This window comes from Pteropus alecto, unplaced genomic scaffold, assembly GCF_000325575.1.
Source record: "Pteropus alecto unplaced genomic scaffold, ASM32557v1 scaffold79, whole genome shotgun sequence".
Taxonomy (NCBI): domain Eukaryota; kingdom Metazoa; phylum Chordata; class Mammalia; order Chiroptera; family Pteropodidae; genus Pteropus; species Pteropus alecto.
Window position 1 is genome coordinate 19,393,712 of NW_006494612.1, and position 27,314 is coordinate 19,421,025.

At 35.8% G+C, this 27,314-nt stretch overlaps 1 protein-coding gene across 2 annotated transcripts in view; it reads left to right on the plus strand.

Annotated features, from left to right (window-relative positions):
- LAMA2 (laminin subunit alpha 2) overlaps positions 1-27,314 on the plus strand; it is a 493,622-nt gene that overhangs the window by 370,446 nt on the left and 95,862 nt on the right. For both annotated transcript variants that reach the window (XM_006926157.1, XM_006926158.1), the window contains exons 33-37: positions 2,699-2,841; positions 6,133-6,231; positions 18,099-18,210; positions 23,238-23,400; positions 23,840-24,050. In XM_006926157.1, the coding sequence (XP_006926219.1) occupies positions 2,699-2,841; positions 6,133-6,231; positions 18,099-18,210; positions 23,238-23,400; positions 23,840-24,050 (728 nt within the window). The remainder of the gene's footprint in view (positions 1-2,698; positions 2,842-6,132; positions 6,232-18,098; positions 18,211-23,237; positions 23,401-23,839; positions 24,051-27,314) is intronic.

Sequence of the window (27,314 nt, forward strand, 5' to 3'; positions counted from 1 at the left end):
GTTCTCCCTCTCACTTTTGTTCTTCTCCCTTCTCCCCACCTCCCTCTCTCCTTTCCTCTCTCAGTTCTTTCCTTCTGACTCCCTGATAATCTCCAAAATATTTTTGGCTCTTTTATCACAGATAGAACAACTATTTATTGTAGAAGACAATCTTCTAGGTACTGTGACCAAAGGTGATTAAAGTCCCTTCTTTGGTGAAGGAAAAATAATATATAAATAAAGTAGTAAAATAGCCCACATGTGTATGAGTGTTAGGGTAACAAGACAAAAAGGGAATGCAGTAGTGAGTGGTGGGGACAGTAATGCAGAGTCATCGTGGCCTTCCTCTCTAAGGAAGTAATTCTTGAGCATTTAACCTAAACATCCAGGAGCTGCTTGGGGGAAGGTGGAGGGAGATATATTCTAGACAGAGGAGACAGCAAGCAAAATTACATATTCCAAACCCTTGCTCCCTTTAGGACTAAGCATCTCTAAACTGTATTATCTGATTCAGTGGTTCTAAACCCTGTCTGTATGATAAGATCATTTGGAATCTTAAAAATATGGATGCCTGTGCCTTACCATAGACCCATCAAATTGGATTCTCTGGAGGTGAGGAAGGGAAAGCACCTGGATGTTTGTATTTTATAAATCCTCATTTGATTCTAACTCCCAAATTGAGAACAGCTGACCTTAAACAGTGCTTTTCAAACATTAACATGCATAGATCACATGGGAATCTTTCTAAAATGTAGATTATGATTCACTAGGTCTAAGGTGGGCCCAAGATTATGCATTTGTAATAAATTCCCAAGTGATGCCAATGCTACCAGTCAGGTGGTGTACCAAACAGAAGTATCAATACTCGCCTGGGAGCTTGTTAGAAAAGCACATTCTCAGAGAATCAGAAATCTGGTGATTCAATCACCTCTTGAATCAGACACACTGAGGTATGGCCTAGTGTCCTGTGATTAAAAAATGTCCTCAGAAACCCACTAAAAGTTTGAGATCCAGAATGTGTCTTGGTATTTAGACAGTTAGTTTGGCATCTGATTGTAATCCGGGTTGTGTTTTCTATAATTGTTTCATGTAGATAGGTCTGTTGAAGCTTCTCAAGCACTCACATCGACCTGAGGGGGTGAAGCCACAGTGCTCTCATTTCACTCAGTTTCCATGCAGAGCAAATCCTCTTTCATTCTGGGAAGAAGAAGAGGAAGTGGTGCAGCTCGAGTTCCAGATTTCAGCTCCTGCCTCCAAAGAGCCCCTTTGTTCGCTCAGCTTGTATGGCGTCAGGAGCTTGCGAAGTCCCTGCATGTGATGCTCTACGGTTGCAGGCGTCACCTCCAAGGATGTGATTTATTAAAAGCCCTGCTGGAGCAGTTTAACTCCTGAGAAGGGATATTGTAACTCACCTCTAACTACTTTCCTATCAAAAAATCACCTCTGTACTGCTTCTCTTTGTTTATAAGCTTCAGTTAATGGTTTTCTCTCCATTAGGCAGCTCAGAGGAATGCTGTTTAGAGAACTAATTGAATTCTTGACAGTTTTGGGCATGATCCAAAGCTGCTCCAAATCTCCATATTTTCTGTTATGTATTTTCCTCTTCTAACACATGCATAGTTTTGATACCTCTATCTGCAGAACATAAGCTAGAAGTTAAAACTATGTACATGACCGCATATCATGAATATGGCAGCACACGCTCTTGACGTGGAGAAGCTATACCTCATTACTTTGAAGCAGAGTAAAAAGAAATCTTTGAACTAAGTTTAAACTGAATATGTATATTTTTAAAATCCTCCAAAAGAATCAAGGTATTGTTAGAAATTGTGCTGTTTATGAGATTAATTTACGAATGAAGAAACAATCCATTTTTTCTCTCCTTCAACCAGCCCCACTCCACCACCACCAAATTTGAGTAGTTCCTCTTTCCAATCACTGAAAAGGTTATGGATGGAACATTAGCACTCTTGGCTATTTAAAGAAATTTTTTTCTGGCTCTTAGCAGTTATTTAATTACAAGAGTCAATAAGTTAATCATCAAAATAGGAATTTGTGGGACTTCATCCAATCATGGGTGAAAATGTGCTGAAAGGCTAAAGAGGAAGTGTTGACAAATAAGTAAATATGTAAATGAATTTAATTATGAGGAAAAAATTATAAAAGAAAAATTTCTTTTGATTTAAAAAAATTTCAATATCAAGCTAAAGAAATTATACAGTTTGGGGATATGTAATACATGAAGCATGTGAAGACTCGATTGCTGTAACTACTCCACAGTGCGGTCTAATGTAGTGTTGTACATTTGCATGCATATTTAGACTCTGGAGCATGTTTTATTCCCTAGTTACAGATTTCCTCTAGATTGCTCACGTGGGAAGTTTGGTGGCATTATAACGTTACATTTCACATCTTACCTCTCCTTTAATACTTTTGCAATACACTTGTTTCCCTCAAAATCCATTTGTTCCTACTCTCTGATTCCTCAGTTTGTATCATCATCCATATTTCAGGTTCGGGGTGACAGGTGTGTCTGATCTTTTGTTGTTCTTATCTTTTTTCAGCTGTCATTCATTCAAAAGCATTAAATATTTGACTAGTAGCATCATCTTTCATAGAATTATACTTGGCCCATAAAATATTTCATAGCTGAAATCTTTGAACATCTGCCTGGGATGCTCAGCAGAAGTAAATATTCTCCATCATTTCCCTTTTACAGTTTGTGGAGATGAATGTACGGGCCTTCTTCTCGGTGACTTGGCTCGCCTGGAGCAGATGGCCACGGGCATCAACCTCACTGGCCCGCTGCCTGCTCCATATAAAATGCTGTATGGTCTTGAGAATATGACTCAGGAACTAAAGGTAGGTTGCAGCAGTAATAGCGAGAACCAGAGAAAAGATGACAGAAGCTTCTATAATAATTGGTAAATATTCTTTCCATTGCCCCAAATCAAGGCAAGCACCTGTTAGAGAAATTCAGAGGCTGTCTTAACCAGCGTTTTTCAAACTTCAGTACTATAATATACAGGTTGCTATTAAGGAAAAGAGGCCTATGTTCCCCATGTTTGGCCTAAATCATTTTCATTATGTTACTTAAATATGTGCAAACATAAAATCAGGTGAACTCCTTATACTTATAGCTCTATAAAATCAAAACACATTAATTTTTATGAAAGCCTAAAAAATTAAAATTGAAAGCATTAATATAAAATAACATGTTTTTTGCTGAAAGCGAGTTGCTGCTTGCAACAAGAATCTGATACAGACTCCTTCCATGCCAGTTCCTTCATCAGCACATGACATGTGGTAACTCCTACCTTTCCACAGCTTGAACCAGAGAGCCCCTTGTAAGGGTCCCAAAATGACATTTGGCATCACTCCACAAGTTCAAATGATTCATGTCCTCAATCTACCATATAATAAAACATACATGCAAATGTAGGTGCTGAGATCAGGTGGTCTTTCCATCTCTCAGGTGCTCAGCCTGGGTTCCAGAAATGCTTCCGTTAACATTTCAGTTCCTTGGCAAAATGAAAACATAAAATTAAAATTTTGTGCAAGAGAATAAGTAGACCTTTGAAAGTACTTGAATAAGAACTAATTTGAGAAGTACTATTCTAAAACATTGTTAAAGCTTTTAATGGGATAGGAAGAAATGTTAAGGAAATTGGGGTTCATCTGATGAAAAAGATGAAAGATAACTGCATAAACACTATCAGTCAATTATCAAATATTTATTGAGAAGTTCTGGGAGGCTCTTGGCTCCCTAGGGGTTTCATGACTCCTATAATGTGGTCATTACCCTCAAGAAGCTCAAAGTCTATGGTTTAAAAAAATAATTAAACAATATAATTCAACATTTAGCAAAAGTACATAATTACCATGTGCCTTATAAAAATTTGACATAAAATAAAATACAGGGATTGGAGAAATGGGTAAGAATCAGAGTAATTATGGAATGCATTATTAATGAGAGTATAATTTGTATTGGAATTTGAAAGATAGACATAAATTTAATATGCAGAGAAATATTGGTGGGGACTGGAGAAAGAAATCTAAGATTGATTCACTAGGCACCAGAAGAATATACGGAATATATTCTTTAATTTGGACCCTGGCCTTTAAAGTATTATCATTCCTATTTAACAGAAGAAGAAACCAATAATAATGATAGTAAGAATAACTAATATTTATTGACAAATATCTTTGTGTTAGGCAATTGACCACTCTTACATGAATTGTCATATATAAATCTTAAAATAAACTCCAAGAAGTAGGACATGAGTAATGTATCATCTTAGTAGGGAAAATGAGGCACAGAGAAGTTAACATGTGAGACACAGGGTCACATGGCCACTAGGTGTAGAGCCGGGATTTGAATAGAGGCAATATTACTTTAGGGCCTGTGAGAATGAAATCACCTTTGCAAAGCTCAGAGAGAGAAAATAACTTGTCTGGGAAGATTCAGTCCTCCAGTGGCAAGGTCTCCCTGTCCCCAGGCCTATACATACCCTTGCCACCAAATCTAAGACGGCCACATGAGCAGAGGCAAAGGTGTGAATTAGCAAGGCCTATCTGGCAGACATTAGAAGTCAGGCCTGCTAGTGAAAGATAAAGCTTGAGACTCGAGTAGGGCAGGGAGACACGAAGGACAGCCTTGAAAGCCAGGCAGAGAATTCTGAGTTTACCTTGTAGGCCCAATATTAAGGAATGGGAAGAGTTTTAATAAAGAAGATGATGACCAATTACTTTCCTTATACACAGGGAGAATATAAAGAAAGACAAACTCTGAAAGCGCATACTTCAGTAGGACATAATTTTTAAAAATAACAATAATACTTAAGCAATGGATGGAGTGCTGAGGGGCCATACTGGGATGGTTCTGATCTGTGGTCACTATCTAAGCCAGGAGTTTCAATTACCTACTTCCTTATGGCTGGGTGTTGGTCAAAATGACTTTGATTTTTCTTAAATTTCAGTCTTTCTTGATTCTGTGTTTGAGTTCTTCCATACTTCATTTAATATCTGCATACCTGGTATTCCATTTTGATATTATAAAACCTTATGCAAGTTATTTACCTCTTTTGTTCAGTTTCTCTAACTGTATCAATGCTCCCTGGGATCTAGCCAGAGACCACCAGGAACACACATGTGATAGAACAAAATGGGGTTTATTAACTTTTTGCAACAAGGGACACTGCACACAATGGGAATTTGGGGTGTCTCAATAGAGAGCATTAGGAATAACTTATTAGTATTTGCATTTGTGCTGGGCAATTTGGGGCAGGTTCAAAGAAGTAGGAGTTCGTGCTGGATTGAGTGCTATTAGGAAGTGGGAGTAATTCCGTAATTTAGTATTCCAATGAAGTTTATCTAGAAGGAGGGAAGAACAAAGGGAGGTTAAAGCTATGATTAGGAAGGATACAGTGGTCATGCATATTAGCCAGGAAATGGGATTTGGGTATTTTTGTGGTCTGCACAGAGACTATGGTTTTGTCGGTGCTTAGACAAGATTATGGAGTGGTCTCATTTTGTTTCATTCGTCACTGTCACAGACTGACCCTGTCTAATGTTAGTGTTTTATGAGATTGATTATAGTTAATAGGAGAAGAAAATGGCCTATCTGTGAGTGCCAGGCCAGCTCCTACCAGCAATGAGGTCAGGCCAGTTAGATAATGCGTGGTCAGTTCCCTCTGTCAAGGACTGCCATCCTCTTTTTAACCTGTAAATGATATCTTTGTTGATTGAAATGGGAGGCTTAAAGAATCAGCGTTCATAGGACTCCATTTCTTATTGGCTATGTGATCATGTGTAAGTTTTCAACTCTCTTGAAGCCGGTTTCCTCATACACAAAATAGAATAATATTTACCTCATAGAACTGTCATAAAAATTAAGTGAAAAAACAAAACAAAAACTCCTGGCACATAGTAATTTCTCAATAAATTACTGCAATTTGTATTATTTGCCAGAATATTCCACATACTGTTTTGTGTATATGTGCCCAATTGAAATGGTTTGTTTTCTTTTTCTTTAAGGGTGATAAGCCTAAGTTTTTTGTATATAAGGGGAAAATATGTTTTGTTAAATGTTCAAGCTTATGATCACTACAAAACTATTTACTAAAATGTATAAATGAATGAAATATTTTTCAGCACTTGCTCTCACCTCAGAGGGCCCCAGAGAGGCTCATTCAGTTGGCAGAGGGCAACTTGAATACACTCGTGACAGAAATGAATGAGCTTCTAACCAGGGTAAGTTGGCAAAATCATAAATCTTCTTAAAGTAGATAGATCATGTAAATTAAGAAAAATTACTTCAAATTTCTGAAATGCAAATCTTGTTCTTTCAAATTCCCATTTTGGTGCATGAAATAGATGTATTTTTGATTTGCTACTTCTGCCTCAAATAAAATCTGAGAACCCAGTAGCACAAAAAAAGTTGGAATATTTAAGAAGTGTCAAGAACAATGGCTAAAAATATCAGAATGACAGTATATTTTGAAAACTCCAGTAACTTCCATGTTAAAGTTCTTTTTTTTTTTAATCAACTTTGAATTTCTAAAGCACTGCCTTTGACTATGTAAGGAAAAATGAAAACAAATGAAAATACTTGTCTCTTTGAACTCATCGTGGAATTTTTACATGTGTATAGCAATAGTCTAAATCAGTATTCCCACACAAGAGGAAACCTTCTTTATTGTGAAAACTCAAAGCATTTAAGACACTTTTAGAATCCAAATGAAAAGTCCATATTGCATTTATCAGACTTTTTAAAGAATTGGGAGTTTTAAATTTTCAAAACTGTAAGAGGGTTAAGGTTCTTTTTGTTGGTAGAGAATGAAGAAAACAACATAAAGTCTGCCATCTTGTGGCCAGAATAATGCATGAAGAGAAGAACCTGCCTGTAATTTAGGGATTCAGTTTGATTATCTAAAAGCGTTAAATGACAAAGAATAATTCTTACAGATTACCTAGTCCATTTTTTTTAAAGAAGAGATAATGCAGGCCATGGCATCGAAGTGAATTATTAATAGCCATGTAAGTTACAAAATCCAGGGACCTAAGCAAGCCCAGAGCCCAGCTTCCCACTGTCCTGGTACTGTTTCCACCTCACCTGCTGCTGGTTTAGGAAAATTTCTACAGGGGAATCAAATGGGCTTCTGAACACATAAATGCTGAACAATAGCTCTGGTGTTACAAATAGCGTACTAAACGCTTTTTCATAATCTTATACTAGCAATGTGGAATGTACAGATGCAAAATAGAGCTTCTTGCCAAACATTGACATTAGAGTAATGAGTACATTTATCTCATATTAATTGAATATTTAATAATTTTGTATTTGTTATCTGAATACAACTAAGTAAGAAATTTTAAATGAATCAGTAGAGTAAACAATTCAACAAATACATATGAATGTTCACATACAAAGCCCAAGCTAGGTGCTGGCAGATGAAAGATACAAATGATGCTCAGTCTCCATCTTCAAGGAACTTGAAATCGTATGTGTGTGTGTGTGTGTGTGTGTGTGTGTGTGTGTGTGTCTGTCTGTTTGTGTGTTTGTATTGTGTACATAAGCATGTAGGCGTGTGGGACAACTATAAGTATATAATAGAACCTGGAATAAAATAGATATGTACCTGATAAATGTGTACATATGGAATAACAATCTTGTTAAATAAAGGTAATTAGGAAAAATTCCATGGAACAGGTGGCATTTCATTCATTCATTTAATCGATATTTATTGAGGGTCTACTATGCTCTAGGCACTAAGACAGAATGACACATGCTAGGGATAGAAGTATAAGCAAAACAGACACAGTCATTGCTCTCATTGAGTTGATTACAATCTAATGATCTGAGCCTAAAGATGCATGAAATACATCACTAAAAGAATCAGATCTTTATTATGTTTTAGCCTTCATCCTTGCATCTTTCCAGCAGACTCTCCCATACTATATTTTTAAAAATAGCCTTTACGTTTTAAAGAAGTTTAAGATTCAAAGCAAAATTGATTGTAAAATACTGAGAGTTCACACATACCCCCTGATTTTACACAAGCATAGCCTTTCCATTATCAACATCCCTCACCAGAGTGGCACAATTGTTACAACAGATGAAACTACATTGACAAATTATTATTAAATCAAAATCCACAGTTTACTTTAGGGTTTACTCTTGGTGTTGTACGTTCTATGGGTTTTGACAAATGTTTAATGACATGTCTCCACCATTATAGTTTCACTGTCCTAAAATTCCACCTATTCTTCCCTCTTTCCTCCCTAACCCCTGGAAACCCCAGTCTCTATAGTTTTGCCATTTCCAGAATATCATATAGCTGGAACCATGTAAAATGTAGCCTTTTCAGATTGGCTTCTTTCTCTTAATAAGATACATTTAAGTTTCCACCATATCTTTTCATGGCTTGAAAGCTTATTTCTTTTTTAGCATTGAATAATATTTTCCATTGTCTGAATGTACCACAATTTATTTAGCAGTATACCTATTGAAAGGCATCTTGGTTGCTTTCAAGTTTTGGCAATATAAATAAAACGGCTGTAAATATCCAAGTACATGAGCTTTCGACTCATCTGTGTAAATACTGAGAACACAATTGCTAGACCATATAATAAGAGTATGTTTAGTTTTATAACAAATCACTAAACTGTCTTCCAAAGTGGTTGTACTATTTTGCATTCCCACCAGCAGTGAATAAGAGTTTCTATTGCTTCACATCCTCACCAGCATTTGGTGTCGTCAGTGTTTTGAATTTTGACCATTCTAATAGGTGTGTAGTGTTATCTCATCATTATTTTATTTTACACTTTCCAAATAACATAATTTTAAGCATCTTTTTATATGCTTATTTGCCATCGATATATCTTCTGTGATGAGTTGTCTTTTCAGGTCTTGCTATGGACTGAATATTAGTGTCCCCTCCAAAATGCCTATGTTGAAATTCTACCCCCCAAGGTGATGATTTTAGAAGGTGAGCACCTTTGGGAGGTGATTAGGTCATGAAGATGGAGTCATCATGAATGGAATTAGTACCCTTGTAAAAGGAACTCAAGAGACATCCTTTTCCCCGTCCTTGTTTTGTGAGGACACAATGGAAATGAAACTGTCCATGAGCCAAGAAGTGGGTCCTTTCCAGACACTGAAGCTTCTCAGAACTTGGTCTTGCACTTCCCAGTCTCCAGAACTGAGAAATACATTTCTATTATTTATAAGTCACCAAGCATATGCTATTTAATTATAGCAGCCTGAATCAACCAAGACAAGTTTTTTCCTCATTTTTTAAAAATGATTGTTTATTTTTTATTATTGTTCGAAGAGTTCTTTGTATATTTTGGATAAGTCCTTCATCAGGTATAACTTTTGCAAATATCTTCTGCTAGTCTGTGGTTTGCTTTTTCATTCTCTTAACAGTATCTTTCTCAGTACAGAGTTTTTAATTTTAATAAATTCCAGCTTATCAATTATTTCTTTCATGGATCATGCCTTTGGTGTTATATCTAGAAAAGCCATGCCCAAGGTCATCTAGATTTTCTCCTATGTTATCTTGGAGCTTTATAGTTTTACATTCTACATTTAGGTCTATGATCCAATCTGAGTTAATTCCAATACTATTTTTTATTAAACTTTTTACTTTGGAATAGTTTGAGATTGACAGAAAAATTGTAAATGTAGTACAGAGATTTCCCATACACTCCATGTCCAGTTTCCCCTGCTGTCAATGTCAAAATTGATGAACCGATACTGTCAGAATTGATGAACTGATACTGATTCATTATTATTAACTAAAGACTATGCTTCACTTAGATTTCTTCAGTTTTAATGTCCTTTTATTATTCCAATATCTTATCCAGGATACTATATTACATTTAGCAATCATGTCTTCTTGTGTCCTAGACTGTGACGATTTCTCAGACTTCCCTTGTTTTTAACCATTTTGACAGTTTTGAAAAGTTCATTTATTTTGAACAATGTCTCTCAGTTGGGGTTTGTCTCAAGTTTTTCTTATGTCTAGAATGGATTTATAGGTTTTTGTAGGAAAGATCATAGAGGTAGGTTTTTGTAGGAAAGATCATAGAGGTAAAGTATATTTTTATCATATCATATTAAGAACCCAGGCAATCAATATATTATTGATGTCGATCTGGATTACCTGACTGAGTACTGTTTGCCAGATTTTTCCACTATAAAATTACTCTTCCCTGCTCCCCTTTTCCACACTCTAATACCATTTTTATCAGCCTGGTCTTCAGATTTTATAATGCAAAAAGGATAGAAATAAGACTGCTGAAAATAGAGATCTCCATGATAAAGTGAGGATGGGGAAGAAATGAAAATCTTTAGTTATTAATTAACCTTGTCCCTACCATATTTATAATTAGAAATATAACTAATAGAGACCTTAAATACTCATTAACATTATCAATGCTTTTTTTTCTCTGTGGTCAAGCTGCGTGATAATCAAAAGATGAATTGATACAGATGGAATCATATCTAGAGGGCTAGATGACTTAAATATCCAATAATATCAGGCGAAGACCACCAGTACATTTATCTCACAGCCATAAATGATCCAGCAATTGGACCAGCATAGGAGATATGCAGTGGCCATTACTCCCTATTATCCCTAGCCACATTAGGAGACTAATACTGCACATTGGAATTGAGAGACTGGTGCCAGGTCTCACCCCCAAAGGTTGTGACATAATTGGTCTGAGGTGCAGTATGAGCACTGGGATTTTCAACAGCTCTCCAAGTGATTCTGATGTCAGCCAAGGTTGAGAAGCCATCTCATCATCTGATGGCTCTGTCTCCCTTGCCTCTGGAAAGTGCTTTCACTGGTACAGACAAACATTTTGATGTTCCCCTTTCTCTGCTTTGTTGGCTGACCGATTGCTCTATGACTAATACATTCTTTAAGTTTGTTAAAGCATTTGGCGAGTCTCATCCTGCATCTGATGTGGGAGCTTCCTCTCTCCTTCAAATGGCTATTTTGTGCTCATTTTTCCATAGAGCAATCTAGTACTCTAATAGTATTTGATTAAAAGAATAATATTCCCCAAATCAACATTTAACATATATTTTATATAATTTAGTTAATGCGTAAATATTATATAAGCAAAATATTACATAATTAGATATCTCTTTGATTTATTGTCATTTTATTTCCCCACTGGAATATAAGTGCCTTGAATATGGGAATCATATTTAGCATATTCAACTATCCTACAATATGTGTGAAATATTGAGATAATTTTCAATGACAATTCCATATACCTTTATAGCTACTGCCCTCAGCTCCCTTTTGTTTCACAGCCAATTTTTTTTAAAAGACCTAGAGGAAGGTCTGCATTTACTTCTTATTCCACTGCAATATAGATTTCCACTCTGAGCCTGCTACTAAAACTATTTCTACAAAATAACCAAGTGACAAGTTGGTCACTAAATCCAATGGAAGCTTTATTTTACTTGAATTCCCTGTAGCAATTGACACTTTGACACTGCCTTCCTTCTTGACAACCTCTCCTCTCTGCTTTTCTCTTGATTCTCTGATCTTACATTCTCAGCCTCTTCCTCTCCCCATCCCTTAAAAGTTGATTTTCTTGGAGTCCAGCCTTATCTATATCTCCTCTCACTCTGTGAACTCTTTTGGGGGGCTTCAATTGCTATGTATATGCTAATGATTCAGAAATCCTCAATAGTTTATCCTTCAATGCTTACCCAGTCTCCCAGAAGAGAAATAAATGAGTTGCCCTTCACTCTATCTTTTTTATCACCCCCAACCCAATTCAGTTCCCTTTTATAACCACCCCCCCGCCCAAGCCTTATTCAACTCCAAACATTATTAGTCCTATGTCAGAGTAAACTTTCTAAATTACGGATTTGATCATGTCATTTTCCTTCAGATTCTATAATGTTTCTCCATTTGTTCAGGATGATACATGATGTACTCCCATTGTACTCTGATTCTAGCTTATCTCCCCAGCCCATCTCTCTCCCAACTCATTGTCTGGCCACCTGAACCCTGATGCATTGAACATATCAGCTAGAATCTTAGAAATCTTCCTTGATATCTCATTCTTCCTCATCATGCTCCCACTTATCCAACCCATTACCGAATGCCTTGGGTTCCACTTCTGTGTGTAGATCTCACCTCCGCGATTCTCAGCCAATCTTTAGTTTCAGCTTAACTTCATTAGCTTTCTAACTAGTCCCTCTGCACTGACTCGTGTTTCTGTCAATCTGTTCTCTACAGTGTAATCAGAATGCACTCTTGCTATTCCCAATTTCAATATGTCACTCCTGTGCTTGTATTCTTCCCCCTGACTTCTCATTGCTCTGAGGACAAAGGCCAAAATCCTCCCCTTGGCCACATCGCCCACCACTTGCTCCCCTGGCCAACTGCTCTCAGCCATACTATCATTCAGTTACTTCATCTCACCACAGTCTTTCCTCACATGTTTTCTTTAGCTTTGAAGGAAATCACCTCCTCCTACATCTTGTTTACTTCTGTTAATCTCATTTCACCTTTTAAACCTTAGCTCCTAGAAGCCTGTCTTATGAGAGCCTTCTGTGATTAGGTATGATGAGATTCCTTCTACAATTGTCTTCTACCGCTATATTTTTTTTTTTTCAGTTGGTAATTATAAATTGATTTTCATGATTATTTGACAAATAGCTCTCTGCCCTACCAGACCATGAGCTGCAAAGGGTAGGAAGTGTGTCTTTTTTTCTCGCCAAAGTATCACCAATATTATGCACGTAGTAGGGGTTCAGTCAATATTCAATTAGGTAATTAACTAAGTGTGAGTAATTTAAATAATAGCATTTGAGCAACTAAATGAAAGGTAGAACAAACCAAAATAAGCGCTGATTTCGAATTTCTCTAATAATGTTCTAAAATCAGGCATATATGTATAATTGCATTGAATTGAATATTTTGCTTTTTTAATCTCTTAAATATTTATATTATATAAGAGAGGAATGTTATGTATTAGACTCAAGTACATAAAATAACAATTTAGCTTCATTTACATTTTTTGAAAATCAAATTTAAATAAAGATTAACAATTTCTAAAATGATGAAATTAGTTTTTAAATGAGTGCCAACAATATTATATATTTGCAATGTCTTGTTTATAGCTTTAATAGGTTTGTTACCAACAATATATATTTTTTTTATTTCTGCTATTATATTTCACAAGAAAGAGAGAGAATGTATGACGAATCATATTTCTTTGGTTCAGAACTTTCAAAATAGAAACCTGAAATATTTAGGGAAAAATTTCACATGAAACTGACTTATTATCATTCTACAGGGTCAGTCGGTTGCTTCCTGTGTCTTTCCTTGTGTGTCTGTCCTAGTAGCATGCCTGAGGTGTACTTCACTGACACTCTGATATACAGAACTGGGAGTGTTTGAAGATGACCCTTGAGGATATTATATAAATGACTAGATCTGAAATTTAATTTTAGCAGGAAATCATGTAAGTCTGCAAATGCAGAGGTGGATAGTATCTAAGCAATGTTGTCCATTCAGTAGTTAGATTTGCTCCATTAGATTCTAGTTTTAACATAAAGAAGGCAGAAAATGAAAGACACTAGTAATATCCAACCAAGAAAATTATGTGCAGATTTCAAGAGGCACAGTGAGAACTGCTCAAGCTAAAGCAAGAAAGTAACAGCTACGTTGTTCAGAAGTAAATTAGCATGTGCCTAATGGTAATGCATGCTACCTAGATATAAATACTCTAGAAAAAAAAAAAAGAAAGAAAGAAAAAAGAAAAAGAAAAACAATCTACTTGGGTGAACTTGAATGGAAAGAAAAAAAAGATAATCAAAGGTAAGAGCAATACATGCAAAGTACTGAATAAGACATCATTTTCAAAGGAACACCAGAAAAAATGTAGACCAGAGGTGAGAAGATGTAAAAATTAGAAAATCAAAGATAGAGAATGAAAGGAAGGTTGTACAATATGTTATAATAAATAAGAAGGCATTTGTCAAATACTCAAAGGACAAGATAATAGTGAAGAAGAAGAAACATGATTAAGAGATGGGGATGGGAATTTAATAAAACACAAGAAGAGCCAAACTGAACCAGACAGATAGCTCCTATCATGTAGTATTTAATATTCATCCATAACATTATCAGTAGCCTGTCCTGGGTGGAACTAATTTTTGTGAATTTTTTTTTTTACAATGATACCACTATCTGTCACCATTCTCCACAGGTGGTAGTGCATTTGTCACCGGCTTCCTTTATGAAGTTTCTCATGGGTGGTTTTGACCAATGTGACTCAACTTAATTACTGTGTAATTGGATATGATATTTAAAAATATATCTATTTGCTGTTCTGATATAGATTTTCAAATATGTTAACTTACTTAAACCTAAAGCTTATCCACTTAAAGTTATACTACATGAGCTGGAGCAGTGTTCTTCTTCCCACCCAGCATGTTCAACTTTCTCACGTATTTTCCTAGTCTTCCTGAATGTTTGATACAGATAGAAAATAAAACTGTGAGACAGAAAAATTGTGTTTTGTCCTCAATTCCCTATATGTGTGAGTTTAGATAAGTCACTTAACCTCTCTACATCTTCAGTTTCATCAGTGTAGAACTAGGGATCATGTCCTCTCTGTATCTCTAAAGGCAGGAAGAATAAATGAGACACAAGAGAGTAGCATAAGCCCTTCTGAACATACATATCAACCTAGGGTACAGTTGAGCCTGACTGTGTAACTCACATTTTAGAGTGCTAACACCATAAGTCAATGCCTATGGGTGCCAGGAACTTCTATCCCTTCCTCTCCTAGAGTACATCTAAGAGAGGCAGCTCTTGTCTGTGAAGAGGGAAGACCATCTTCTTTCTCAGTAAGCACAATGCTGGCTCTGAACAGTTTTGTCCACTCCCCACCCATATCCCCAGCCACAGTAGCATGGTACTTGGTATGTAATCACAGGCTAGTTTTGAATTACTACGAGGCCAGTGACTAGAATGTGGTAGGGGATGGAGGCTCTCGGACCTGGCTCTCCTAAGCACTCAACCACAGCTCTTGAGCAGAAGCTTCCTTTGAGCCTCTGAGAAATGCCCAGAAAACTGCCCAGTCATCCACATTTGCTGGCAAACATAGCACCAAGCATATGGCCAGTTTAAATGGTATTGGGAAGGCATATGGAGAGAGACTCTTTTTTCCTCCAACAAGCTTTATAACTTCAAAGGGATAGTTGGTTTGTTTATCATTATATCAGCCGAGCACCCAACATCTTTATCCCCCTACAATTTGCCGGGCACTGTGTTTGGCATTCTGAGGAATACAAAGAGATAAGGCAAAGCCCCAGTCCCCTAAGGATGGTGATTAGATAGACATGGCAAAACATCTAACAAAATAATGACTCAAAATAGTCATGAATGGTGATAATGATCATTGTTTTTGAAAATCTAAGAAAGAGAACATGTGCTAAAATACTCAGGATGGCTTCATAGAACAGGCGAGGTTGGAACTTTATCTCAAAGGCTGGCTTTATTTTGGATAATTGGAGAGGAGTTAAGGAGCAATAGTATGAACAAAAGCTTTTCTGGGAATGCTCATAGAAAGGTAGACAATAGGAATGGTAATAAGGTTGGCAAGATTAGTTAGGAAATTGTTGTTTAGTCATGTATTTAACCATGTTCATTCAATATTTGCATCATACTAAGAGCTGGATATAAAGTAATAAAACAGACCAAGTTCTCACCCTCTTAGAGTTTACCTTAGAGTCGGGGAGGTAGACAATATATAGGAAAGCTAACACATATTAAGTAATTCTAAAACACATAGTGCTATGTAGGAAATGTTTTGTTGTAGCAAGTGCAGAAACCTAGGTAGGTACCCTGGGAATGGCCACACCAAGAAGAGATACTTATTAAACTGAAAGCTAGTGGATGACAAGGGTCCAGTCACTGAAAGTAAAGAGGAGAAGCTTGTTCCAGGCAAGGACAGTAGGAAGGAAAGATTTTGATACAATTTATATACTAAAAGGAAGCCAGAGAGGTTGATTGCATAGGGTCTTAGTCATAACTTTTTAAACATGTTTCTTATCATGGGTCATGTAGAATTCTTGACATTTTAATAGTGGAATACTCATATAATCAGTCCTGAGTTCGTTAATGATGATTCTTATACATTACTGTATAAATTAATTAAGTAGAAGGAAATGAATACTACCTTGATTATCCAGAATTTAAAAGGGACAGTGTATCGATATACACTTTTTTAATTGATACTTTGAACTATTAACAAGGGTGAGCTTGATAGTATGAATATGTGAATTATGATATTTTGGTAATATATATAAGGTATTGATAAAGCAAGAAAATTAAGTTTAAATTATAATATACATTTTCTCTGTAATAAGATATATTAATGCTGATGATACATTAATTTTTAAGATAAGGTATTGAAAGATGACCATAATGTAGATCGTTGTTTATAGTGTTCTGTGAAACTAGGAGTGATATATCATAGAGCACCGTCAAGTCTAGACTAGATAAACATCTAAAACAGTTTAGATGGCCAACATCTTAAGCAGTTTACTTTAGTATCATTTTAAAAATTATACTTGTGTATGTATGCATGGTGTAAATGTAGAAAAAGTTACTTGGCCCATCTGAGCCTCACATCTAAAAGTGAAAATAATTCCATTATGAATATTTTAGAAGAGTTAATCCAGAGCATTCTAAACCATTGGTTAATACCTTCCAAATCGTTCTGTGTATATATTGCAATGTGTAAAGAGAAGTTTTAAAAGGATACTTATCCTTTCGTCTTTTTATTTGTGATAGTAACACTTGCAGGTTGAGAAATTAGATGATAATAATTGCACTTTATATTCTACCTTTTATGCAAAACTTTGAAAACTTTCATGAATTAAACTTCTTCCTGCCCCTGGGAAATCACAAATCTCAAAATAATTTCTGTCGCCTCTCTTTCCATGTTTTATGTTGGTCAGACATTTAGTTCTATTTTAAGTTCTATTTAAAATCCTCTTATATATAAAAACTGTATATTCTTTGAGAATGTCTAGAATGCAAGCACTCTGGTTCAAGATTGTAGAGTATTAGTATTCTGCTAACTTGCATCTTATTCAACTTATTTTGAGGTACTTTGTGATTCTTTGATTCATTATCTGTAGTCAGGTTATCCCTGTCTGTTTATTTCAAAAGAAGTCATATTTATTGGCATATGCTTACACATAAAAGTGAAATGTAAATCTATTTCAAGTTGCTCTAAACCTTGTAGTATCTTTTAAGAAACTTATTAATATTACAGATGTAATTTTTATTTGACTAAATATGGTATATCTTAACTATAAACACATTAATTGGATTCCATTGTGTCCAAATGATATCTTCAATGTGAATAAAGGTGAAAATGAGAATACTCTTTGGAAGGTGAGGCTGTTCTGGAGTTCTGATTTGTTTTGTTGATGATAATGTATGGTTCTATGATTAACAGCTATCTTTTCCGGTGATGATATATGAGAAATGTTAGCATTTGTTCTTTTTTAATGTTTTACTGGCATCTTTAGAGTGTTACAAAACAAGCATTTACTACTTAGTAGCTAAGTATTCCCCTTCCCTCGTTGTTTCTTTAATTAACATATTGATCTAAATGAATCTATAGGATTAAGTTTATTGAGACAGACTGCCTGTGCCTCCATCATGGCTACACTCCACACTTTTCCAGTAAATAAAATATGAACAAAATTGCAACATGTGGAGGCTGAAGAATCCATTAAAGCCTTTTGGCAACAGTACCTTAAAGATATTTCAAAAATAATTGTGTTATCGCTTCTTCTGTGCCATTGCATGTAATGAGGGTTTTACAAAGACCAAATACAGCTCTCTGATTTCCATTTAATGGAAGAAGTAATAAAGTTTAATTGTATACTTGAGCACAGGGCGTCATTTCCAGTACATCTGATCAATAATTCATCGATTGCCTCTAGCTCAAAGTAATATTTGAAAGAAAATGTAGCCTGTTAGCCAATGGGAGTTTATCTAACAGTTGCTTTATCATCTCTATTAATTATGCTTTTCATGAATTTGGATCATTAGGCTACCAAAGTGATAGCAGATGGCGAGCAAACTGGACAGGATGCTGAGAGGACCAACACAAGAGCAGACTCCTTAGGAGAATTCATTAAGGAACTTGCCCAGGATGCAGAAGGTATTACAAAAGTCACACTTTAATTATTATTTCTCCCAACAGAAAAATAGAAAACAGGATTATACAGGATTGAGATTTCTCTAGTAAGAGATGACATCTCTAAATTTGAGGGTTGGGTTTTAAAACATTTTGGTCAAGATATTCAAGGGCACTATCTGCTGAGAATCTACAGCCTACGGTGTTAAATTAGTGACAACAGCCAGTAAATTAGTAATTATGAGTGCAGAATAGCGGTAAATTGAACGCATTCCTTTAGGAATGCTCCAATTTTTAAGGAATGGCTATTATGATTAAATAACTAATGGGACACTTATGCTTTGCTATTATTTGTATTCAAAACTAGTTAAAAGATGTTTAATTTTTTTTAAAAGCTAATTATATCATTCTACTCAGTACATTAAAGAAGCACTTTAATTTCTCAAAATGGTTTTTAAAACACTTGGTCCTGGTTTTTAATGAACATCTGTTGCTTGGAATTTAGATGTGTTGCCTTACCGAAAGCTCTAGGAGTTAGTTCTTGGCATCTGCCAATATGATTGAGAATCAAAGAAGAAGCCATCTTTGGGCAAAAACCCAGATTAAGAAACTCTTAAAGAAAACAGATAATATAAAACAAACAAACAAAATCCCATTGGTTCTTAAATACTATTAGTATATAATAAACATGCATTCATGTTTAGAAAGTAAGAAAAAAAAGGTTTTGTTTTGTTTTGTTTTGTTTTGTTTGCTTTAAAAAAATAAAACACTTTTTATTGCTCTATAATGTTATGCATTTTAGATAGTTTGCTTTGTAATAAAGCCAAATAAGCTAGGACATGAGATAAACCTTCAAGGCAGATCCTGACAGGCAACTCTTAGGAATCACACCAGCCAAGAAGAGACCGAAACTCCTTAAGATTCCCCACTGCAAGAAGCAACAGAGTTATAATGTGAGGCAAAACATGTCAGGATCTGAAACAGAAATTACTCCAACCGGAAAAATCTGTTAACTCATGTGGTTTATCCTCTGCCCGATGAAGTTGTGCTTTTCCTGGTTTTATTTACCATCAATGCTATTTGAAGTGTTTACCTCCCAACCAAAAATAAATCCCATTGCAGGTAGAGCAATTTCACTCACCCTGGATCCCTGAAGGCACTAGTCAATACTCCAGGAACTTTCCTTTTCCTTGCACCTCAATCGCAAACATTCAACACCCAGCAGCCTATCCTGGGAACTCATTATGAGCATTTCAATCAAACAATGGTACATAAGAATAAATGTTAGTATATGTTTTCAGTAGACTCCAACATCAGCACTGCCTGCTTCTCTCCATTAAGCCCTCTACCTCACAGTTTGTGCACTGCACAAAGGTCACCTGCAGGGAGCAGAGTGGGAATGATATTTAACCCAGGTTTTGCTCACCGTCCTCTACAATCTATCCACAAAAGGGTTCAATATCATGAACAGTGTCTCCTATTCCCTAAATTGTGCATCAATCAGGCAGTCTGGTTCTGTCTGTCCAGATGGGATACCTTTTTCTAATTCACATGAAGTGCCATGCGGGGTAGCTGTGATCCTATACCTGAGGAATATGTGAACACTACTCCCTTCTTCTAGCAGGTACTAACATAAATGATAACAAAAATGATAACCACAGCTCTTTATAAAAGAATTTTGGCAGAATTAAGCCAACTGTCAAAATTTCATGACAATTTAAATTCGAATATGCTAGAGTTAAACTAAATCCTGACTGAGATGTGTACATGAACTACAAGACTTGGTCATTTAGGGGATTTTAAAAAAGGAAAAGGGCATTCACCAAAAGCTTTAAGCGGATAATACAACACATCCACACCATTTTTTTTCTCTCAAAACTACAGTAATGTGGATAATCATCAGTACTTTCATGTTTTATTAGTGGCAGTAAATTGCTGTGGGAAAAGTGAAAGCTTCAGCCTGGTGTTGTCTGTTCAGTTTTATTTTTATATAGATGGAATACTTTACTCATCCTATCTTCCATCACAAGTCATGGCCTTTTTACAGGTAATCAATTTTACTAATCCAAGGCATTCTTATCTCACTATAATTTTTAAAGTCTACTGCGCTATGACTCCTGATTAGATAATGAATAAACTGCTTTATTCCATCCACTATTAGAATTAATGAGCGAACATATATAAACCCATTAGTGTATGTCCTGACATATAATAGAACTTAATAAATGTTAGACATCCTTTCTCCTGTTTCTGAGATTGCAGTATTTGTCATTCATGATAAATTTACCCATCAGAGGATAGGTATTCTCGGCTTCAATATAAAAAACAACTTTGCTTCTCCTTACAGATACCATATACCTCCTACGTACCCCATTTGTGCCCCTTGCTATGCATTAGCTAGTAAGATGCTTGACACTAGATTTACTGTCCATGCACTGAATATTACGGTACGCTTTTTTGTCTATTAATATTTCTCCTGATTTATATTAATTTTTTTCATCTTTATCCCATCTCCTTTTATATAAGTTTATCTTGTTTTAAAGAAATTTTAAAACTACTTTAAATGCTCTTTGAAATAAGGCAAAAATAAATAAGTAAATTTAAAAGATATATTTATGTTACAATTATTTTCAATAATGTTGAAAACATACTAATGTGATAGTGCATGTTTGAATAAGAGACTGATACATTCATCTTGAGTTTAAAAGTACTCAGAAAATTTCTAAATTCCATAGATAAAAGCAGTGGAAAAATCAGACCTCTTCTATTAAAATAATGCTTTCTTTCTTAACACATTATTTTTCTAAAACAGTTTTTATGTACCCTAATAATTTCTTCTCATTGCTTACATATTGCTTTAACTTAAAAGAAATGAAACATTTCAAAAAGCACAGCTCTCTTTTCCTTTTCTTCTCTGATATCATTCTTTTTTCACTAAATTCTTCTCTGCAGGAGTTTAGCTTTGAGAGTAGACTACAAGAGAAAGAGGAAGCCATATCTCACATTTCTCCCTTCTTCAATACCACCTAGGCCCAGAACCTAAATTAAGTTAAATTCCAAAAACAAAACAAAACTCTAGTCAGAGCTCATTTATATATTCATTTATTAAAGGAAAAACACACAGCTTTGGTGGGTTGCGAAATGGGATTTATCCTTTCATTTAAAAATTAAGTCAGTGGTTACTTACATGCTGCAATTGGTTAAAATCAACTGTACAGACAGGCATGCACTCAGACCAAAGGACTGTATGATAGGTAAAGCCAAATCTACTATTGCTTTTTTTTGAAGTCTAAGAAGTAGAAACCTTCTTAGATTTAATCATCGACAACCTAGCATGGCTCCCACATAGCTAGATCAAAGAGCTTTCAAATCAATCAGTCACGGTCAGTGTGGTTCCTTAATAAACATGACACAGCCTAGGTGCTGTCTTATTAACAATAGGGGTGGAATCTGGAGAAGGCTCTTTGGCATATTTGAAGGTATGACTGTTAACCAGTTGACTAAGAAAGAGCCACTCTCACTAACTTCTAGGAATATAGCACCTGAGCAGTAATTTCTGACAGAGGGTTAGGAATGGCCATATTTTTCTTTAAAACACCTAATTCATTTTGTCCTGCAAATTAAATCAACTATCAAGAATAGGGATTAGACTATAGCAACGTTCTAACAAAGGCATTTATTATGGAAAGAGAACTAGAAAGATGCATTTGGTAAGGAGTAGACTTAGAGATAAAAAACTGATTTCTTTCTGCTAATCCATGGATTCTCAAACTCTGGTGTGCATCCAAAGCTTCTGGAAGATTTGTTAAAACACAGATTGCGTGTCCCCGCCCCTGGAATTTTTGACTCAGTAGGTCTGGAGTGGGGCCTAAAATCTGCATTTCTAATAAGTTAATAAGTGATGTTGATGCTGCTCATTTGGGTATCACACACATCAGAACTATACTTTCCCACCATCCCACTACTTGACCTGACCATGTACAACTGTTTCAGGAGCTCTGCCCATACTATTCTTGGATTGACTCTTATCAGTCAGTCCTAATCAGAAAAATTTCTCCAAGAATAGAAACGAATTTTCAGGATTCTTTGCGTCTTCAAGAGGTCTTAGGATGCAACTTTGAATAGTAGAAAATGCCTCTTGTCCAACCCAGAGCCCTCATTCTAGAGATTCTCTTAGGTAATATTATAGAAGTAAAAGTTCGGCAGGCCAAAGAGTTAAAAATCAAAACACCTCCTTTCAGCTTGTTAAATTAATGTTCCATAGAACACACTTCAGGAAAACTTGGTTTAAAACTAATGGTAGTACTGCGAAAATGTTTCAATTCATCAATTTTTTAAATTTTTATTTGACATGGCATTCTTTTTTCAAATGAATATTTTCCCAGAATACCAACAAATAAAAGAAATTTTTGGCAGAATAGACATCATTTGTAGAATACCTGAAGCACCTGGAGAATCTTAAATTTCCAAAGAGCACAGTTTGAAACCTCATTAAATGCATAATAAACACAGACCCTTACGATGGATGTATCGCTGGAAGGTATCTTTGAGCCCTAATCTATAATATTTGTCCCTAGACCAGAGCTCCTTTCCTCACTTCTTTAAAAACATGAACACAATACTGTGTGGGCGTTCGAAGGTAGGTTCATTTTCAGATATCACATCACCGATAGTATTTCTGTGCTCAGTATTTTAAAATTAACTGAATATAATTCTGTCTTATCAGCAATGTAGACCATACATTTTCAGCTTCTAAATGTTATGCTCTATCTCAGTTTTTACCCTTTACCTGAAGAGGATTCGATCCATTTTTTTTTTTATTTCTTCCTTTTGAAGTAGAAACATCTCAAAAATAAATATAATGTGGTTAAGTATGTCATATTTCCCTGTTTATTAAGGATTTTTGTATTAACTGCCTCTGTTTCCCCACTGGAACATCACAGCAGGCTACATTTCATTTGGGGATGGTGGGAAAGAGCAGATACTGAATGGCATTTTCGCATGTGGCACTTTTGTTTATCAATTTGCAAAATTTTTTTTACTCCCTGCAGCTGTAAATGAAAAAGCTATAAAACTAAATGAAACTCTAGGAATTCAAGACAAGGCCTTTGAGAGAAATTTGCAAGGGCTTCAGAAAGAGATTGATCAGATGATGGGAGAATTGCGGAGGAAAAATCTAGATACACAGAAAGAAGTGGCTGAAGATGAGCTGGTGTGAGTAGATGCTCTATGATGTTTTCATTTGATAAACTGACCTTTCCAAACTGTTATTTACAGTTTTCTAAAGTTCTCATCACATATATGAGTATAAGATACTTTGCTATTTATTTTTTATTATTTTACTTAGTTGTGATTGATCTTGCTCTAAAATGGATTGAAAGCGTGTTTTTGCCTATATATAAAATAATCAAATAAATTTATATTACTAGCAAATTAATAATGTGTGTCTTTTTTGTTCTTTAATTTAAGTGATCTTGCTACTTTTCCGGTATCCGTTTTAAACTTGGTTTAGCATATAGTCAGTCTTCTTTAAATACTGTCTTATTTTTCCATTCTTTTCATCTTAGCATCTCTTTGTAACAAAGTTTAATACCAATAGACCCTGAAGCATGACAAGAGCTTATTGTCTATTATTGGGCTGGGCTGCTTGCAGAGCTGCAGAAAGCCTGTTGAAGAAAGTGAATAAGCTGTTTGGAGAGTCCCGGGAGAAAACCGAAGAAATGGAGAAAGATCTCCGGGAGAAATTGACAGATTACGAAAACAAGCTTGATGATGCTTGGGACCTGTTGAGAGAAGCCACATATAAAATCAGAGAAGCTAATCGCTTATCTACAGTAAACCAGAAAAACATGACTGCTTTAGAGGTGAGTCTTAGGGCCTCTTTCATCTGAATCTAGGGGTGTAGGGTGGGGGTTGAACATGGCTGGCTAAGTCAATTTGATGCACATTTATAGAGATCAAGAATGACAACTCCGAAAGGAGACTTAAGAAGCAGAACAGGGAATGGTTTATCTTTCTTTTTAAATCAACGATTATTACTCATAAAATCAAATAACATTTTAAAAGTTCAAATGTAAACTATTGAAGATTTTTTAAAAACGTGTCACAGCAGAAGGAGCTCTTTACTGGGAGTCAGAAGACCTTAGTTTTAATGACAACTGTTCCACTAACTAGAAGTACAAGCCTGGGCAAGTCAGTTAAAGCATCAGTTCCCCAACTTATACATTATACTATTAAGTGCATTATACTAGAGAACATCTAGAGTCCCTTCAAGTACTAATATCATGATTTTACAGTCTACCCAACCTAAATCACTAACCATGGTTTAGGCATGGCTGCCATAAATCACAGAAGTGCCAAGTATTTTCTGATGAAATCTGGACACACAAGGAACAGCTCATTGAGAGACCAGAGCTTGGGAAGATTTTGGTTCTCTTTTTCTTTGCCATATGTTCTATGCAAATTATATTTTACAAGGGTCTAACATGAACAGGTCAAGTCTGAGTTAATTCCTTTCTTTTCCTCACAGACAAGAGGTACTTCTGTCCTCAGGCAATAACGGGCAGCCTCTGCCTTTGTCAGGGTGCTGATGAGGTTGGCACTAGAACAGATTCCTTCACGTCTTTGCCTCTGTCTCTCTGTCTTTCTCCCTCTCTCTGTCTCTCTGTCGCTCTCTGTGTCACTCTCTGTGTCTCTCTCTGTGTCTTTGTCTCTCTCTCTGTCTCTCGCTCTGTCTCTCTCTCTCTGTCTGTCTCTGAATCTCTGTCTGTCTCTGTCTCTCTGTCTGTCTCTGTCTCTGTGGGTCTCTGTCTCTCTGCCTGTCTCTGTCTCTGTCTGTCTCTGTCTCTCTGTCTGTCTCTGTCTCTGTCTGTCTCTGTCTCCTCATATTTACATTGTATATTTCAATACTTAACGTGGAAAAATAATCACTCTTCCCAAGAGTAAATTCAGCACAAGATGGCACAAACCTGTATTTGGTATTTAAAAAGCAACAAATTTCTCCCCAGAACTATACTTACCTTTGCTGTTTTCAAAATATTTGATCCCAACAGATATAAAAACAGCAGCAGACCTATATCTCCTCTAACATATAATCTCACTTTCAACTACAACTGCACACTCCCTGGCATATGTTATGCTCTCAAAAATGTTTGTGGAATGACAGTTAAATAAAACGAATCTGGATATTTTTAATCTACTCATTTCTTTCCATTTTTCTTTGGATTAAGAAGAAGACAAATTAATTTATTTTTAAGTATTTTTTTCTGAGTCCCTCTCCTGAGACTTAGCCTTGTCATTTTGATAAAAGATTGAAGAGGCTCACTTTTTCCTCAGCTGATGTATCTAATCTGAACCAATTTGGAGTCTACTGACATGCGAGCAATATTAAAGAAAAAGCACTGTCTTGCAAGACAGGATGCTGGGCCGTTGTCATATCACCAGCTCCAGCATGATTCATCCTGCTCGGTTACACACCAGTGGTGTAACTTACCCGGAGGTGCACCTCTTCGTTTTATGGCAACAGTTTAAGAAATTAAAATTACCTGTGTGGAAAGTATAATAAGCATTTGGGAAGTATTTCAAGAAGAGTTATAGTGGCACAGTAAATGGTGCTTTCAGCTATTCCTCCCTTTTAGTGATGTTTATAACTAGGAGCCATCTTTCTTGGGACCCCCTAGAGATGCCTGGAGCTTATGCAAGTCAGTATTAAAGTTCTAGGTAGTCCTTTTCACATTTTCATTTTATATGTCATGCTTAAGTAAAGGTTTGTTAAAAACTTACTGGAGTAAATAGATAAACTGATTAAATTAACATGAGTAAGTCACAGCTTATTTAAGGTTGTTTGCCAAGGCTAATTAACATTGATTACCAAGGCTGGTACTAGTCTAGCTAAAGAAAAATCCCCTGGAGAGTTTGTTCAACAGCAGGGTTCTCTGGGCTCTCACCCCAGAGTCTGAGTTGGCTAGTCTGGGGTATAGCCCAGGGTCCATATTCTAAACCTCTCTTGGGGTTAATATGATGCACATACAGGTTTGAGAACAACCGACATATTCAATTCATTTGATTGAATAATGAGCTGTTTTTTAAATAAATAACTTCATTGGTCCTGTGCCCACCAAGGAGGTGATATAATGAAGACTGAAATCAAATGGTTTTTTGTTTATTTTTAAGGAGGTAAGCATGTAATTTTTATTAGTAAAAACCTGTATTAAGCCCCTACTAAGTTCAGAAAATGTGCTAAACATAAAAATTGATCATTTTATCTGAATCTAGGGGTGTGGGGAGGAGGTTGGTCCTCATGGTATTGTCCTTGGAACAGCAGCATTAGCATCACCTAGAAACTTGTTAAAAATGCAAATTATCGGGCCCCGCCCAAAACTGTCAACTTAGAAACTGCAAACGGGGCCCAGCAACCTGTGTTTTAAGAATATCTCCAGTTATTTATATGCAGCCTTAAATTCGAGAACCATTGATACTAAGAATAAAACACTAGCTTTATGACTTTAAGTGACTTGTATTTAGTGGGAGATACACACAAGTAAATCATTCTATGCACTACACTAATGATAGAGGCAAGCAAAGGAAGGGCATTGAAATCACCCCTGGGTTTAGAATGGGTTTCATAGAGGACTTGACACAAGTGGTAAGTCTCAAAGGGTGGGCATTAGCTAGTCAAAGTAGAAGGGTAAGAATATCCTGAAATAGAGAAAAACATATGCCAAGGCATAGGGAAAAAAGAAAAGTAAGACATTTGGGGGAAAAGTCAGTGGTTTGTTAGGATTGGAATGAAGACTGCATGTGAGCAAGTGAAGGGATAGAAAGCCAGCAAATGTAAAGAAGGTCTAGACCTTGAGTTATAAGAGAATTGCATTCTGAGACTAAGCTAAGGAATTTTGTTTTTGTCTTGAAAGCTATCATATGTAATCGAAATATTGGAACCATAGATTTAAATTACATTTGGGGGATTTGTGAGTAGTTCATGTAAACCGGAGAATTGGTTTCATATTGTGAAATAGTGTGATATAAGGCTAGGAAAGTAGGCTGGAATAATATTTAAATGTCTGTTGAATACCTACCATATCATGGTGCTATTGGTGACCAGAGTATTTGAGGTTGAATAAAAATGA